At 40.3% G+C, this 13,167-nt stretch overlaps 1 protein-coding gene across 1 annotated transcript; it reads left to right on the top strand.

The window, feature by feature from the left end:
• Positions 1 to 9,269: 9,269 nt before the first annotated feature.
• Positions 9,270 to 12,571, top strand: cyp26a1 (cytochrome P450, family 26, subfamily A, polypeptide 1). The gene is made up of 7 exons (XM_067429529.1): positions 9,270 to 9,563; positions 9,725 to 9,949; positions 10,230 to 10,511; positions 10,602 to 10,757; positions 10,860 to 10,994; positions 11,097 to 11,249; positions 11,339 to 12,571. The coding sequence occupies exons 1-7, from the start codon at positions 9,375 to 9,377 to the stop codon at positions 11,675 to 11,677; spliced, it is 1,479 nt and encodes a 492-aa protein (XP_067285630.1). The 5' UTR covers positions 9,270 to 9,374; the 3' UTR covers positions 11,678 to 12,571.
• Positions 12,572 to 13,167: the final 596 nt, after the last annotated feature.

The raw sequence follows: 13,167 nt of genomic DNA, 5'->3' as shown, positions 1-13,167 counted from the left end.
GGCCCATAATATCTCTGGATGAACTGCAGAGATCTACAGCTGAGGTGGGAGACTCTGTCCATAGGACAACAATCAGTCGTATACTGCACAAATCTGGCCTTTCTGGAAGAGTGGCACGAAGAAAGTGATTTCTTAAAGATATCTATAAAAAGTGTCGTTTAAAATTTGTCACAAGCCACCTGGGAGACACACCAAACATGTGGAAGAAGGTGCTCTGGTCAGATGAAACCAAAATTGAACTTTCAAACATGGTGGTGGCAGCATCATGGTTTGGGCCTGCTTTTCTTCAGCAGGGACAGGGAAGATGGTTAAAGGGGGGGTGAAATGCTGTTTCATGCATACTGATCTTTTTACACTGTTAAAGACTTGGAATCCCATACTAAACATAGACAAAGTTTCAAAAGTTAAGGTGGACGTTTGATGGGAGTATTTCTTTGTCAAAAATACTACTTCCGGTTAGTCATAAGTTTCGGCAAGTTTTTTGAGATCATGCGTCCCCTTTGACGTTAATGGGGGCGGAATTTCCTTGTATGGGCCTTACGGACAATTCTACCGGAAGCGCGTGAGAGAGAGCGAGGGAGAGAGCGAAAGTAACAGGCTACGCCCATCAAAGCGCTGGCTTGTAGGCTGCGCTGCACAGGTAATGTGCACATAACAATGTCACCAAAAAAGTGCGTTTTTGGTTGCCAGACCAAGACAGTCCTGCACAGATTCGCCAAAACCCCGCGTTAAGGCAACAGTGGATGTAATTTGCTTTTCTGGATCAGCAACTGAGTTGCGCGAATGTTTATATCTGTTCGCTGCATTTCGGTGCCGACTGTTTCATAAACAAGGCCCAGCTCGACGCCGGCTTTTCCCAATCGCCTAATGCTGAAGGATGGAGCAGTCCCAACGTTAGAAGGGTGAGTGAGACTGCTTCAAATGTCTGTTTTTTTTTTAGTCCGCTTACTGTCTACACAAACCACGCGCAAACACACAAACACACGTGCACAACTGCACTTCCCACATGTACACCTTCAAAGACAAAAATACGACGATATAATTCAAGTATAAATATGTAAATAACACAAGCCGCTAAGCATATTATATAGTTAGTGTATAACTTGTACCACATAGAGACGTCCTGCTCTAGTCGTTTTTGCTGCTGCTCCTGTTCAACTGCAGCCTCTGGGTCTGATTCCGGATCATAGATGTATGGCTGTATCTGATTAAAAGCCATATTTTTATTTTGAATAAAGTTTTTTTCCCGCTGTTAGGGATGACGGACTCGACTCAACACAATAGCAGCGCGCTGCTGCACACGTCATTATTTAGCTTCGCTCACACGACACGCCCCCACCCGCTCGGCTTTTTTCGGAAAGACTCAGAACAGCGCATCTTTCTTATATAATTATTAAAAAAATAAAGACTTTTCGGAGATATGCAGGATGCAATGCTACTCTATAGGTACTCAAGATTGACATGACACTGACTGAAACTGAGTGTTTCACCCCCCCTTTAAAATTGATGGAATGATGGATGGAGCCAAATACAGGACCATTCTGGAAGAAAACCTGATGGAGTCTGCAAAAGACCTGAGACTGGGACGGAGATATGTCTTCCAACAAGACAATGATCCAAAACATAAAACAAAATCTACAATGGAAAGGTTCAAAAATAAACCTATCCAGGTGTTAGAATGGCCAAGTCAAAGTCCAGACCTGAATCCGATCGAGAATCTGTGGAAAGAACTGAAAACTGCTGTTCACAAACGCTCTCCATCCAACCTCACTGAGCTCGAGCTGTTCTGCAGGAGGAATGGGCAAAAATTTCAGTCTCTCGATGTGCAAAACTGATAGAGACATACCCCAAGTGACTTACAGCTGTAATCACAGCAAAAGGTGGCTTTACAAAGTATTAACTTAAGGGGGCCGAATAATTTTGCACGCCCAATTTTTCAGTTTTTGATTTGTTAAAAAAGTTTGAAATATCCAATAAATTTCGTTCCACTTCATGATTGTGTCCCACTTGTTGTTGATTCTTCACAAAAAATTACAGTTTTATATCTTTATGTTTGAAGCCTGAAATGTGGCAAAAGGTCGCAAAGTTCAAGGGGGCCGAATACTTTCACAAGGCACTGTGTTTATAAATATATATATATATATATATATATATATATATATATATATATATATATATATATATATATATATATATATATATATATATATATATATATATATATATATATATATATATCAGGATCACCCAGGTGTGGATCAGAGGAACGGTTGACTGGTGTTTAATGCAAAAAAATCCCCTTTCCACCTTATCCCGAAGATGCTCTATTGGTTTGAGATCTGGTGACTGTGGGGGCCATTTTAGTACAGTGAACTCATTTTCATGTTCAAGAAACCAATTTGAAATGATTTGAGCTTTGTGACATGGTGCATTATCCTGCTGGAAGTAGCCATCAGAGGATGAATACATGGTGGTCATGAAGGGATGGACATGGTCAGAAACAATGCTCAGGTAGGCTGTGGCATTTAAACGAAGCCCAATTGGCACTAAGGGGCCTAAAGTATGCCAAGAACACATCCCCCACACCATTACACCACCACCACCAGCCTGCACAGTGGTAACAAGGTGATGGATCCATTATCTCATTCTTTTTACGTCAAATTCTGACCATTTGAATGTCCTAACAGAAATCGAGACTCATCACACCAGGCAACATTTTTCCAGTCTACAACTATCCAATTTTGGTGAGCTTGTGCAAATTATAGCTTTTTTTTCCTATTTGTAGTGGAGATGAGTGGTACCCGGTGGGGTCTTCTGCTGTTGTAGCCCATCCGCCTCAAGGTTGTGCATGTTGTGGCTTCACAAATGCTTTGCTGCATACCTCGGTTGTAACGAGTGGTTATTTCAGTCAAAGTTGCTCTTCTATCAGCTTGAATCAGTCGGCCCATTCTCCTCTGACCTCTAGCATCAACAAGCCATTTTCGCCCACAGGACTGCCGCATACTGGATTTTTTTCCCTTTTCACACCATTCTTTGTAAACCCTAGAAATTGCTGTACGTGAAAATCTGAAAATACTCAGACCGGCCCGTCTGGCACCAAAAACCATGCCACGCTCAAAATTGCTTAAATCACCTTTCTTTCCCATTCTGACATTCAGTTTGGAGTTCAGGAGATTGTCTTGACCAGGACCACACCCCTAAATGCAGTGAAGCAACTGCCATGTGATTGGTTGATTAGATAATTGCATTCATGAGAAATTGAACAGGTGTTCCTAATAATCCTTTAGGTGAGTGTGTATATCCAAATGAAACTTGGCATCTCAAACAAGAAAAATGTAGGATGGTATTTTGTCAATGGATGGTTGCTATTTGTAAATCTTATGTGAGTGACAGGTTGTGAGTGATGCCAAACAAATCAGAGAAGAGATGATGATGATGATGTGTGTGGATGTGGATGTGGATGTGGATGTGTGTGTGTGTGGGGGGGGGGGGGGGGGGGGGTGATTTCATAATAACAGCTAAAACATCAGTAGCTACTTAAAGAGATAATTTGTCAAGTGTGAAGCAAGAGGATCCAAACAGGGCACAATCTGGCGATAACTGCTACACAAGACAAGACAGTGGTAAGAACTTAAACTGGTAAAGAGAAAGAGAGCATACTCACACAATAATCCGACACTGAACAGAGGGGACAACACTAGAAGTAGGCTGAGACAGAACACGGCACAGGTGTGGGTGCTGAGCCGTGGGAACGCTGATGGTGATGATCATCAGGTGAAGCCAGAGTGTGACACAAGACAGTAAGTGTGTGCGCTGGGGAGTGAGAGAGATGGGTGTGTCAATGAGTGTGTGTAGTGGTAATAGAGAGAGAGAGAGAGAGAGAGAGAGAGAGAGAGAGAGAGAGAGAGTGTGTGTGTGTGTGTATGTGTGTGTGTGTGTGTGTGTGTGTGTGTGTGTGTGTGTGTGTGTGTGTGTGTGTGTGTGTGTGTGTGTGTGTGTGTGTGTGTGTGTGTGTGTGTGTGTGTGTGTGTGTGTGTGTGTGTGTGTGTTGTGAAATGAGAAGGGGAGAGACCAGAGAAGCAGCCCAGATCCTGACATAATTAGCCTAGAAATCTAGACACACCCTAGCGGCAGCAAATCTAATCTGCCGCGAGTATCGTCTAGCAACTCTCAATACACATCTGAGCTGTAAAAACCAAACTCTGGTCAGGCCAATCACATCAAGTATAGAGTTGGTGGGCGGGGCTTAACATAATGACGGCCGAGTTTCACTTGCATGCTACTACAGAAGCTGGCGAACGGCGGTCTTTCAAATCAGCTCTGACCGCGACTCTGGAAGACTTGGAGTTAAGCTTTTCTCTGAGAAAAGAACAAAGAATGGCACTGAAGTCATTCTTAAGACGGGAAGATGTGTGAACGGCGAATGTTTAATCTATCAATGAGCTCCGCATTACCTTCGTTGCTCTGGTTGGTTGTAGCGCTATCCTATCGCGTGCAGAGGGAGTTTGAAAGACAACCGTTTATCCCGCCCCTCGGATTGAGCCCTGTCAATGGTGAGTTTCCAGACCAAACATCTTGATGTGGGTCTTGCTTGTCAGGCTAAGAGATAATGGGACTCAACTTCAGAACACTGAAAATACAGGTAACTGTACAAACAAAGATTAATAAAATATGGGTTGCATTTTATTTAAGAGTATGTGCACTTTCAATTTTACCCACAAATCCACAAAAAAACTGCTTACCCACAAAAGAGTAGTTTAACGTAACTATATGGGTTAAGGTTTAGCGGTAGGTTCAGGATTACTAGTTATTACCCAAATAGTGGCATTATGTACATATGTTTATGCAAAACAGGGCTCTAAAATAAAGTGCTAACAAAAAATATGTAAAAGTACAGAATTAGCCTACAACATCATTATAGAATTAATTAATGCTGAAACCTAATTAAAAAAAATATCAAAATGAACTTCAAGGTGAGACCTCGCTAAGCAATGGCTAACTTCAGCTCATCCCATTCGGTAAGTAATTAAGGTAATTACAATGTAAGTGCATAATCTTGCCAGAAGCATATTTTAATAATGCTATATCCTACTCTTTAAAGAAACCATTCTTTAAAATACAACGCAGTGATAATCTTTTTATTTATTTATTTTTTGTACAAAAGCAAGAGCCTTCAAAAGCCACTGCAGAACAGGAATCACCATATAAGCCATTAGTGACACAGTTAAGAACGTTTTATATATTCTACCATCTAATCGTTTTGTTTTGTTTGGCGAGGAAGGGGCCTTTAATAGCAGCAGTATTTTTTAAATGCAAATAAAAGACAGAATGAGGCTCCAGAGGCTCGAGGTTATAGCTTAAAGTCTTCAGTCTGACCCTTTAGTGAACTGTTTGGCTGTGCTCTCGTGACCCCCTCCTGTGGTGCTCACGGTTCAAACTGCGTTCGCGGGTCTATATGTCATGTAAACTCATAAATCAAAGACAAATTCACTACCTATAGCTGTGCCACGTGTCACTAATGCGAGTCATTTTATGCGAGTAAACAACAACCAGTAGCTCCAGCAGTCTGGGTACGTCGTCCTAAGAAATGCGCGTTGTATCATTCGAGTATCATTTTGAACTAGCTGACACAATAATTGTATATGCTCATGTGGTAGGCTGTATAAAGTCATTTCCATACGTGGTTATCGAAAACGATTAATTTTCATCGTGGTGCGATGTGGGGGAATCGGACGCACATATATATATATATGGGGTTCTACTTTTTGCCAACATTTTCATACATTTTTAGTCAGCACAAAAGTTTCATTGTTTCAGGAAACAATAACAATACGCTTATATGTTCTGAAATGTGTCGAACTAAAGTCAGACAATTCTTTATTTGACTCTTTTAGTAGCTATAGACATATCGCATGTTTGTCACAAAAGTGTTTTGTTTAAAATGCATTTCATACGGTTGGCGACGTTTAACAAAATACGATTTTTTTTAATGCGCACGTGACGCACCGAAAATTGCTGTTAGAAATTAATTTGCAAGAGTCTTCCCCGACTTAAAGCCATTATAATTGGCAGACCACTTTACACCACCTTTAAAAAAACACACACAAAAAAACCTGTTTATAGCTAAATGGGCTATAGGCGGCGGACCTCTGTTATGGATGGGGGTGAAACTGTGATAAAGGCGACGATCAACATCCAAATCTCCAATTAAAACTCTCTCTCTCTCTCTCTCTCTCTCTCTCTCTCTCTCTCTCTCTCTCTCTCTCTCTCTCTCTCTCTCTCTCTCTCTCTCTCTCTCTCTCTCTCTCTCACACACACACACACACACACACACACCAGTGAAAGGCTGTTTATCTCCCAATCTGACCCAATTAGAACATTACTGTAAGTGGCTTTAATGATGCTCTTGATTTGATTTTTGTGATGGACAGCGCAGAATAGATGGCAGTGTGGATAATTACTGCTGCTCAGGCTGCGTATCTCATTATTTGATGGACAGTGAACTTGGCGAGCTTTGCGCCCAGAGTTCACAGAGATGTCAGGGTCCGCGCTGCAGGGTCACCAGCGGGTCACCAGCGCCCGGGAACGAGCACTGAGATCAACACAAACTCAGCGTTGGAGATTACAGATCATGCGAGACACGTTTTGATAGCGATGACTCATAACTCTCAAGATCGCCGAATAAGCATCGAAATGAGAAATAAACAGAGGGTGGTGGAAAGCGTCTTTTTTAAGCTGGGGTCTTTTTAATGAAAACTTTTACTGTTTGATTTAGCTTCATGAAAAATGAAAGTAACTAAAATCAATGCATAGCCTACATTTGGGACGTTATTCAGCTCAGTTCGTTGGAATTTAAACTTTGTTGTCAGGACTTTTAGTTTATAATTGTATAAACTAAAAGTTTGTTTCCTCAAGGGGACCTCAATTTAGGTGCCCACGGTGACATGAGTCCCCATGAGTGTATGCATTCAGGTTGAAGTCCCCACTGGGAACAAACATGAACACACACACATCATCTCTTATGGGGACATTCCATAGTTATGATGATTTTTGTAATGTACAAACTGTATATTCTATCCCCTAAACCTACCTATCACAGAAAACTATCTGCATTTTTACATTTAAAAAAAAACATCACTTATATCATCCCCAAAACATAAGGTCAATCAGGACCACACACACACACACACACACACACACACACACACACACACACACACACACACACACACACACACACACACACACGTCGTGTTTCCATGTTTTATGGGGACTTTCCATAGGCGTAATGGATTTCATACTGTACAAACTGGACATTCTATCCCCCTACACTGCCCCTGCCACTAAACCTACCCATCACAGGAAACATTCTGCATTTTTACTTTCTCAAAAAAACTCCTTCTGTGTGATTTATAAGATGTTTTCCTCATGGGGACCTAAAAATGTCCCCACAAGGACAAGGATTTTGGATGTTGCCATCTTTGTGGGGACATTTTGTCCCCATAATGTAGGGATTACCAGGCCACACACACACACACACACACACACACACACACACACACACACACACACACACACACACACACACACACACACACACACACACACACACACACACACACACACACACACACACACACACACACACACACACACACACACACACTTTTATGGTTCTATATATAGCTCATCTTCAAAATCCATTTTCATTTATAGTTGAATATAAAGAAAAAAAATTAAATTCTTCAAACTCAACTGTAAAGTTTGGTCACAAATGTTGCTGGTGGATTAAATGAGATAAAGTTCAGCACTACAGAGTAGAATAACACCACAGTTTACATGTAGAATATAATTGAAAGAAGCTATAGAAAGAATTTATACAAGCTTTCTTTAGTGAACTATCCTTGAACTTCAGGTTGCATTGCTCTTGGCTCTGGTTGAAAGAGTTTATTGGGTTCGTCAAAGCATTTCACACACCGCCACGACTCTTACGAGGGAAAACAGGAGTCATAATTGCACAAATTCACAAATAAGGCCAAGTTTGAAGGTTCGCTTTGGGCATTTGGCACGGTCGGGTCATGTCGAAGAATAAATATGGCAACGGTCGTGTAATGGGTTAACATATGCACGAGTTGCTTACATAGACACATACCTAAAATACCCGCAAACATAGATATGTCATGCGTGAGTTTTGCCCATCCCATCACACAGGATGAAAGGTGAAATGCAGGGCAGACGCACATCAAAGAATGAAGAGAGGGAAAAATTTGGAGCCATCCTGTCTCTTTAATTGACTGCCTTCCCAGCTTGTTTTTTCCACGTTATGGCTGTCGTAAAAACAGTAATTCAGACTGCGGTGGGTGTTTCCTCTTCATGTACTGGTAACCTTGCTCTGCTCCGTCACTTTTTAAGCTGACCTGGGTTTGAACCCGCAGCGAGACAATCATCATATTTATGATATTACTGCACACTCTGCTCCACTTGAAAACAGGGCATTGCATCTATGGCACTGTTCCAGGTTAAAGTCTAATATGAGATCAGATCCACAGTCCTGACAACACGTCATAGCTTATTTGAAACACAGTGATGTCTAGTTAGATAAACAGACAGAAATACATATTTATAAAATTAGACTCCAATGTATATAGTAATCAGATCCATTAGCAAAGATACAAAAAATGTGTCTATATTAATAGAAACATAGCATGTTAGTTAGAAAGTCACTATTATAAATAATCTTAATGTTTTAACGTTAAACTTTTTTTAATTTTATTTTTTAGTGATAAATTAAATGTTTAAATATGTTTATATTTTTAAATTGAGATAAAATATTGTAATTTAACTGCTCAGGTAAGCTGTCTAACCTGTGTAATGGTCTGTGTAAAGGACCCCCACGCCAAAGAAGGACAAAAAGAGGGACATTTAAGGGATTTAAAATGTAAAAGTAGAGCTTCACAGTTTAAGCTCCTCAATTAAATCCTCTACGGCATTTCTGATGGCACACAAGCCCAGAGTAATGGGTGTAAACGACGGGAATATTGGCAACAAAAGAGCCTCGGATGCTTCCTTTTGTGTCGGGGGAATTAACACCTTTTCAAAGTGAAATCTCAGGATTGTCTGCCTTCTACAGGAGGTGGTATTAAAATGCGCCTATAACAAATGGTTCAGAGTTTGGAGCAGCTTCTGCCCTGTGGGCGGGGCGAGATGACACCACAATTAAAGATGAACTTTGTGTGAACTAATTTATCTGAGGAAGGTAACAGGAGGAGACCTGCGCGCAATGGATATATAAGGGCGCACAAGCCAGAACGCTCTCAGTCTGCGCGTAAAGACGCGTCTCCTATCCAGAAGTTCTCTCGTTGCGCGTTTCAAGAATGGGGCTGTACATTCTCATAGTCACCTTTCTCTGCACCATAGTGCTTCCCGTTCTGCTCTTTCTCGCCGCGGTTAAGTTGTGGGAGATGTTATTGATTCGACGGGTCGATCCGAGCTGCGGTAGTCCGCTGCCGCCAGGTACAATGGGCTTACCCTTCATTGGAGAAACGCTCCAGCTGATCCTCCAGGTACGCGTGCGTCTTTATTGCAATTTGCACTATTTCATCTGATTGTATTTCTTTGTAAATGCGATGCTCGCGAATGTTTTGCTGTGTTAATTTCGGATACATGTGAAACAAAACATGCGTTTGGAAACTTTGCGCAAATAACACATTGTCCTTTTACACAGAGAAGGAAGTTCCTCCGGATGAAACGCCAGAAATACGGATGCATCTACAAAACGCACCTCTTTGGGAACCCGACTGTCAGGGTGATGGGAGCTGATAACGTGAGGCAGATTCTGCTGGGCGAACACAAGCTGGTCTCCGTTCAATGGCCAGCATCAGTCAGAACTATCCTGGGCTCTGATACACTCTCTAATGTTCATGGCACTCAACACAAAAACAAGAAAAAGGTAAGGATGCTAATGAATACTTTTGTATTGCGTTTTGTATATTAAGTTGCATTGGGAGTCATTTACAAAAGGACTTTCTCCTATACTGCTCTCTGAGGGACTAAAGCTGCTATATTTGATGCTCCTTGATTTAAAAAAAAACAAAAAATATTTGAGGCATCATCTGCAGATTTTCTGAGGAACCTCAAATGGTTTCACAAGTTTTTTCTCAATGTAAATCTTAAAGCTCAACTTTAATCGTTGCATTGAATTTTATTTCATTTTTTAATGTTCTGTTTAGGCCATTATGAGAGCGTTCTCAAGAGATGCTCTAGAGCACTACATCCCAGTGATCCAGGAGGAGGTGAAGAGTGCCATACAAGACTGGCTCCAAAGAGATGCGTGTGTGCTGGTTTACCCGGAGATGAAGCGGCTCATGTTCCGTATAGCCATGAGAATCCTGCTTGGTTTCGAGCCGGAGCAAATCAAGACGGACGAGCAGGAACTGGTGGAAGCTTTCGAGGAAATGATCAAAAACTTATTCTCCTTGCCTATTGATGTTCCCTTCAGTGGCTTGTACAGGGTAAGCTATTGTAGGATGACGTTCGAAGATGTCTCTTTTGGTACGTTTAATACATTTCACGTAATAATAATCTGTAATTTTGTTTGGCAGGGTCTGAGAGCACGCAATTTCATTCACTCCAAAATCGAGGAGAACATCAGGAAGAAAATTCAAGATGATGACAACGAAAATGAGCAACAACACAAAGATGCTCTTCAGCTGTTGATTGAGAACAGCAGGAGAAGTGAAGAGCCTTTCAGTCTGCAGGTGATTATTTCCTATTAGACATATCTGATATTGTTTCATGCCCAAAAGTGAGGTGGGAACCAGTCTTCAAATATCATTAACAAAGAGTTTTTTCCTCCTCAGGCAATGAAAGAAGCCGCTACTGAGCTTCTGTTTGGAGGTCACGAGACCACCGCCAGCACTGCAACCTCACTGGTGATGTTCTTGGGTCTGAATTCAGAGGTGGTGCAGAAAGTTAGAGAGGAGATTCAGGAGAAGGTATGATGCAAAAAGTTTTGCATTGAGTTCTTCTCAATCTGATTGCATTACGTAAACCAATGTGAGGGCTAATGTGTTTTTTTGTTTTTTTTTAATCCGCAGGTTGAGCTGGGCATCTACTCACCTGGAAAGACCTTAAGTATGGAGCTTTTGGAACAACTGAAGTACACTGGATGTGTGATTAAAGAAACCCTCAGAATCAACCCTCCTGTACCTGGAGGTTTCAGAGTGGCGCTCAAAACCTTTGAATTGAATGTGAGTTAAACTTCAAGGCTGTTCATTTAATATTATAATTTAAGGCTCTATTATAATTTAACACTGAATTGTTTTATTTTTCTCTTCAGGGTTACCAGATTCCTAAAGGATGGAATGTCATTTACAGCATTTGTGACACGCATGACGTCGCAGAGGTGTTTCCTAACAAAGATGAGTTCCAGCCGGAGAGATTCATGAGCAAAGGCTTGGAGGACGGCTCTAGGTTTAACTACATCCCCTTCGGCGGCGGTTCCCGGATGTGTGTGGGCAAAGAATTCGCCAAAGTGTTACTCAAGATCTTTTTAGTTGAGCTAACGCAGCAATGTAACTGGATTCTTTCCAACGGACCCCCGACAATGAAAACGGGCCCAACAGTGTACCCAGTGGACAATCTCCCCACCAAGTTCAGTAGTTACGTCAGAAATTAGTCTGGAAATGAGCCCTGAACTAACATTGTACATATGTTTTTAGAAGATCTGTGATGTATTGGATATTTTATATTTTGTTTATATATATATATATATATAAAACAGATGTGTATATAAGTCTATACAAGAAAGCAAAAAACGAGGGCACTACTTTTTCATGGATCACTGTAATTTTACAAAGTGTCTGTGATGTATATTTATAATGTAGTTGTGTTATATAGCTTTTGTACTGTATGCAACTTATTTAACTTACTCTTTATCATATGGGTTTTATTTAATAAAACAAAGTTGTTTACAAGAGGTTTTAAGTATTGATTCACATGGATGCAAATGCAAATTTCAAGATTAAACGTCCTGGACAATTCCCTGATCCTTTCTCATGTAAAAAAGGGAATCAGTATGTTATCTGAAAAGGCTTTAAATCTGCAAACATGACCCTGTTGAGATCTCAAACAGCTAAAGCGTTATGTAATGCAAAGTACCCGGAGCCCTGAAACAGACCAAATGTGGGTGCAGATAAGGAGGATGGTTTTGAATAGAACACAGTCAAACTTCATGACCGTAAATGATCAGTGGCAATCAGATTAAACGTCCAGACTGCTCTCTGTCTGGAAGTAGATGGATGTTGAACTATGCTTTAATATGCCCTGTTTGTAATTGTACTTGGGCCTTCTTATATAATGTAAAAACGTCCACCGTCAGCTCATTGTACACGTCTTTTTGCTGTGAAATCTTTACTGATTTTTCTAAAAAGAATACCTTTTATGTATTGTTCGCAATATATATGAACATTTACTGGCATCATGTTAAAATATGTGTATCAATATGAAACATCAGGCTTTTGAGGCATGTTTGTTAATCTCTAAAGCATCGTTGTATTGCAGTGCCTTGATATGTTCCTCCTCCACAATAAAAACTAATGCTATACTTTTATAAAGCTATAAAAGTATCTGCTATACTTTTATAAAGATCTTATAGTTACATTACAAGCTATCAGTATTTTATTGTATTTTTTGGTCAAATAAAAACCAGCAACTGCTTTTTTTTTTTGTTGCACAGTTTGGGCCTCCATAAATATGAGCTCCATATTCTCCTCATACTATATGAGCCATATGTATCAAATATGATTCTTAACAAAAGAACCCACACACACACACACACACACAATTTATTAAAATATTTTGTCTAAAGGTTCAATAAACTGTTCCATAAAAATAAAAAAAACACTTTTCTAACTATTATTCATATGTCAGTCTTCACAAGGTTAACTCTTAAATCATTAGAAAAAAGACTTGATTCTTAAATTTCTATCGATATTTCAACAAGTCATGCAAGTACTTATTTAATTAAATTAAAATGTATTTACATATTATTTAATGATACTTTACTGTGCTGTCCCTGCTTTTTTGAGTAATAATGTTTTGTTAAGTATACTTGCAAAGGACAAATGTTACAGTGCAGTCATCATCATTGTGGTACGAGCTCGTTTG

The sequence above is a fragment of the Pseudorasbora parva genome, chromosome 21 (assembly GCF_024679245.1).
Source record: "Pseudorasbora parva isolate DD20220531a chromosome 21, ASM2467924v1, whole genome shotgun sequence".
Classification (NCBI taxonomy): domain Eukaryota; kingdom Metazoa; phylum Chordata; class Actinopteri; order Cypriniformes; family Gobionidae; genus Pseudorasbora; species Pseudorasbora parva.
The sequence above is the reverse complement of the archived record's forward strand: the minus strand, read 5'-3'. Positions and strand labels throughout refer to the sequence as shown.

Excerpts from the sequence above, each read along its gene's own strand:
- cyp26a1 (XM_067429529.1), top strand. The coding sequence starts at position 9,375 with ATGGGGCTGTACATTCTCATAGTCACCTTTCTCTGCACCATAGTGCTT. Across the intron at positions 9,564-9,724 it reads CGCTCCAGCTGATCCTCCAG|AGAAGGAAGTTCCTCCGGAT; the intron begins GTACGCGTGCGT and ends CCTTTTACACAG. Across the intron at positions 10,758-10,859 it reads AAGAGCCTTTCAGTCTGCAG|GCAATGAAAGAAGCCGCTAC; the intron begins GTGATTATTTCC and ends TTTCCTCCTCAG.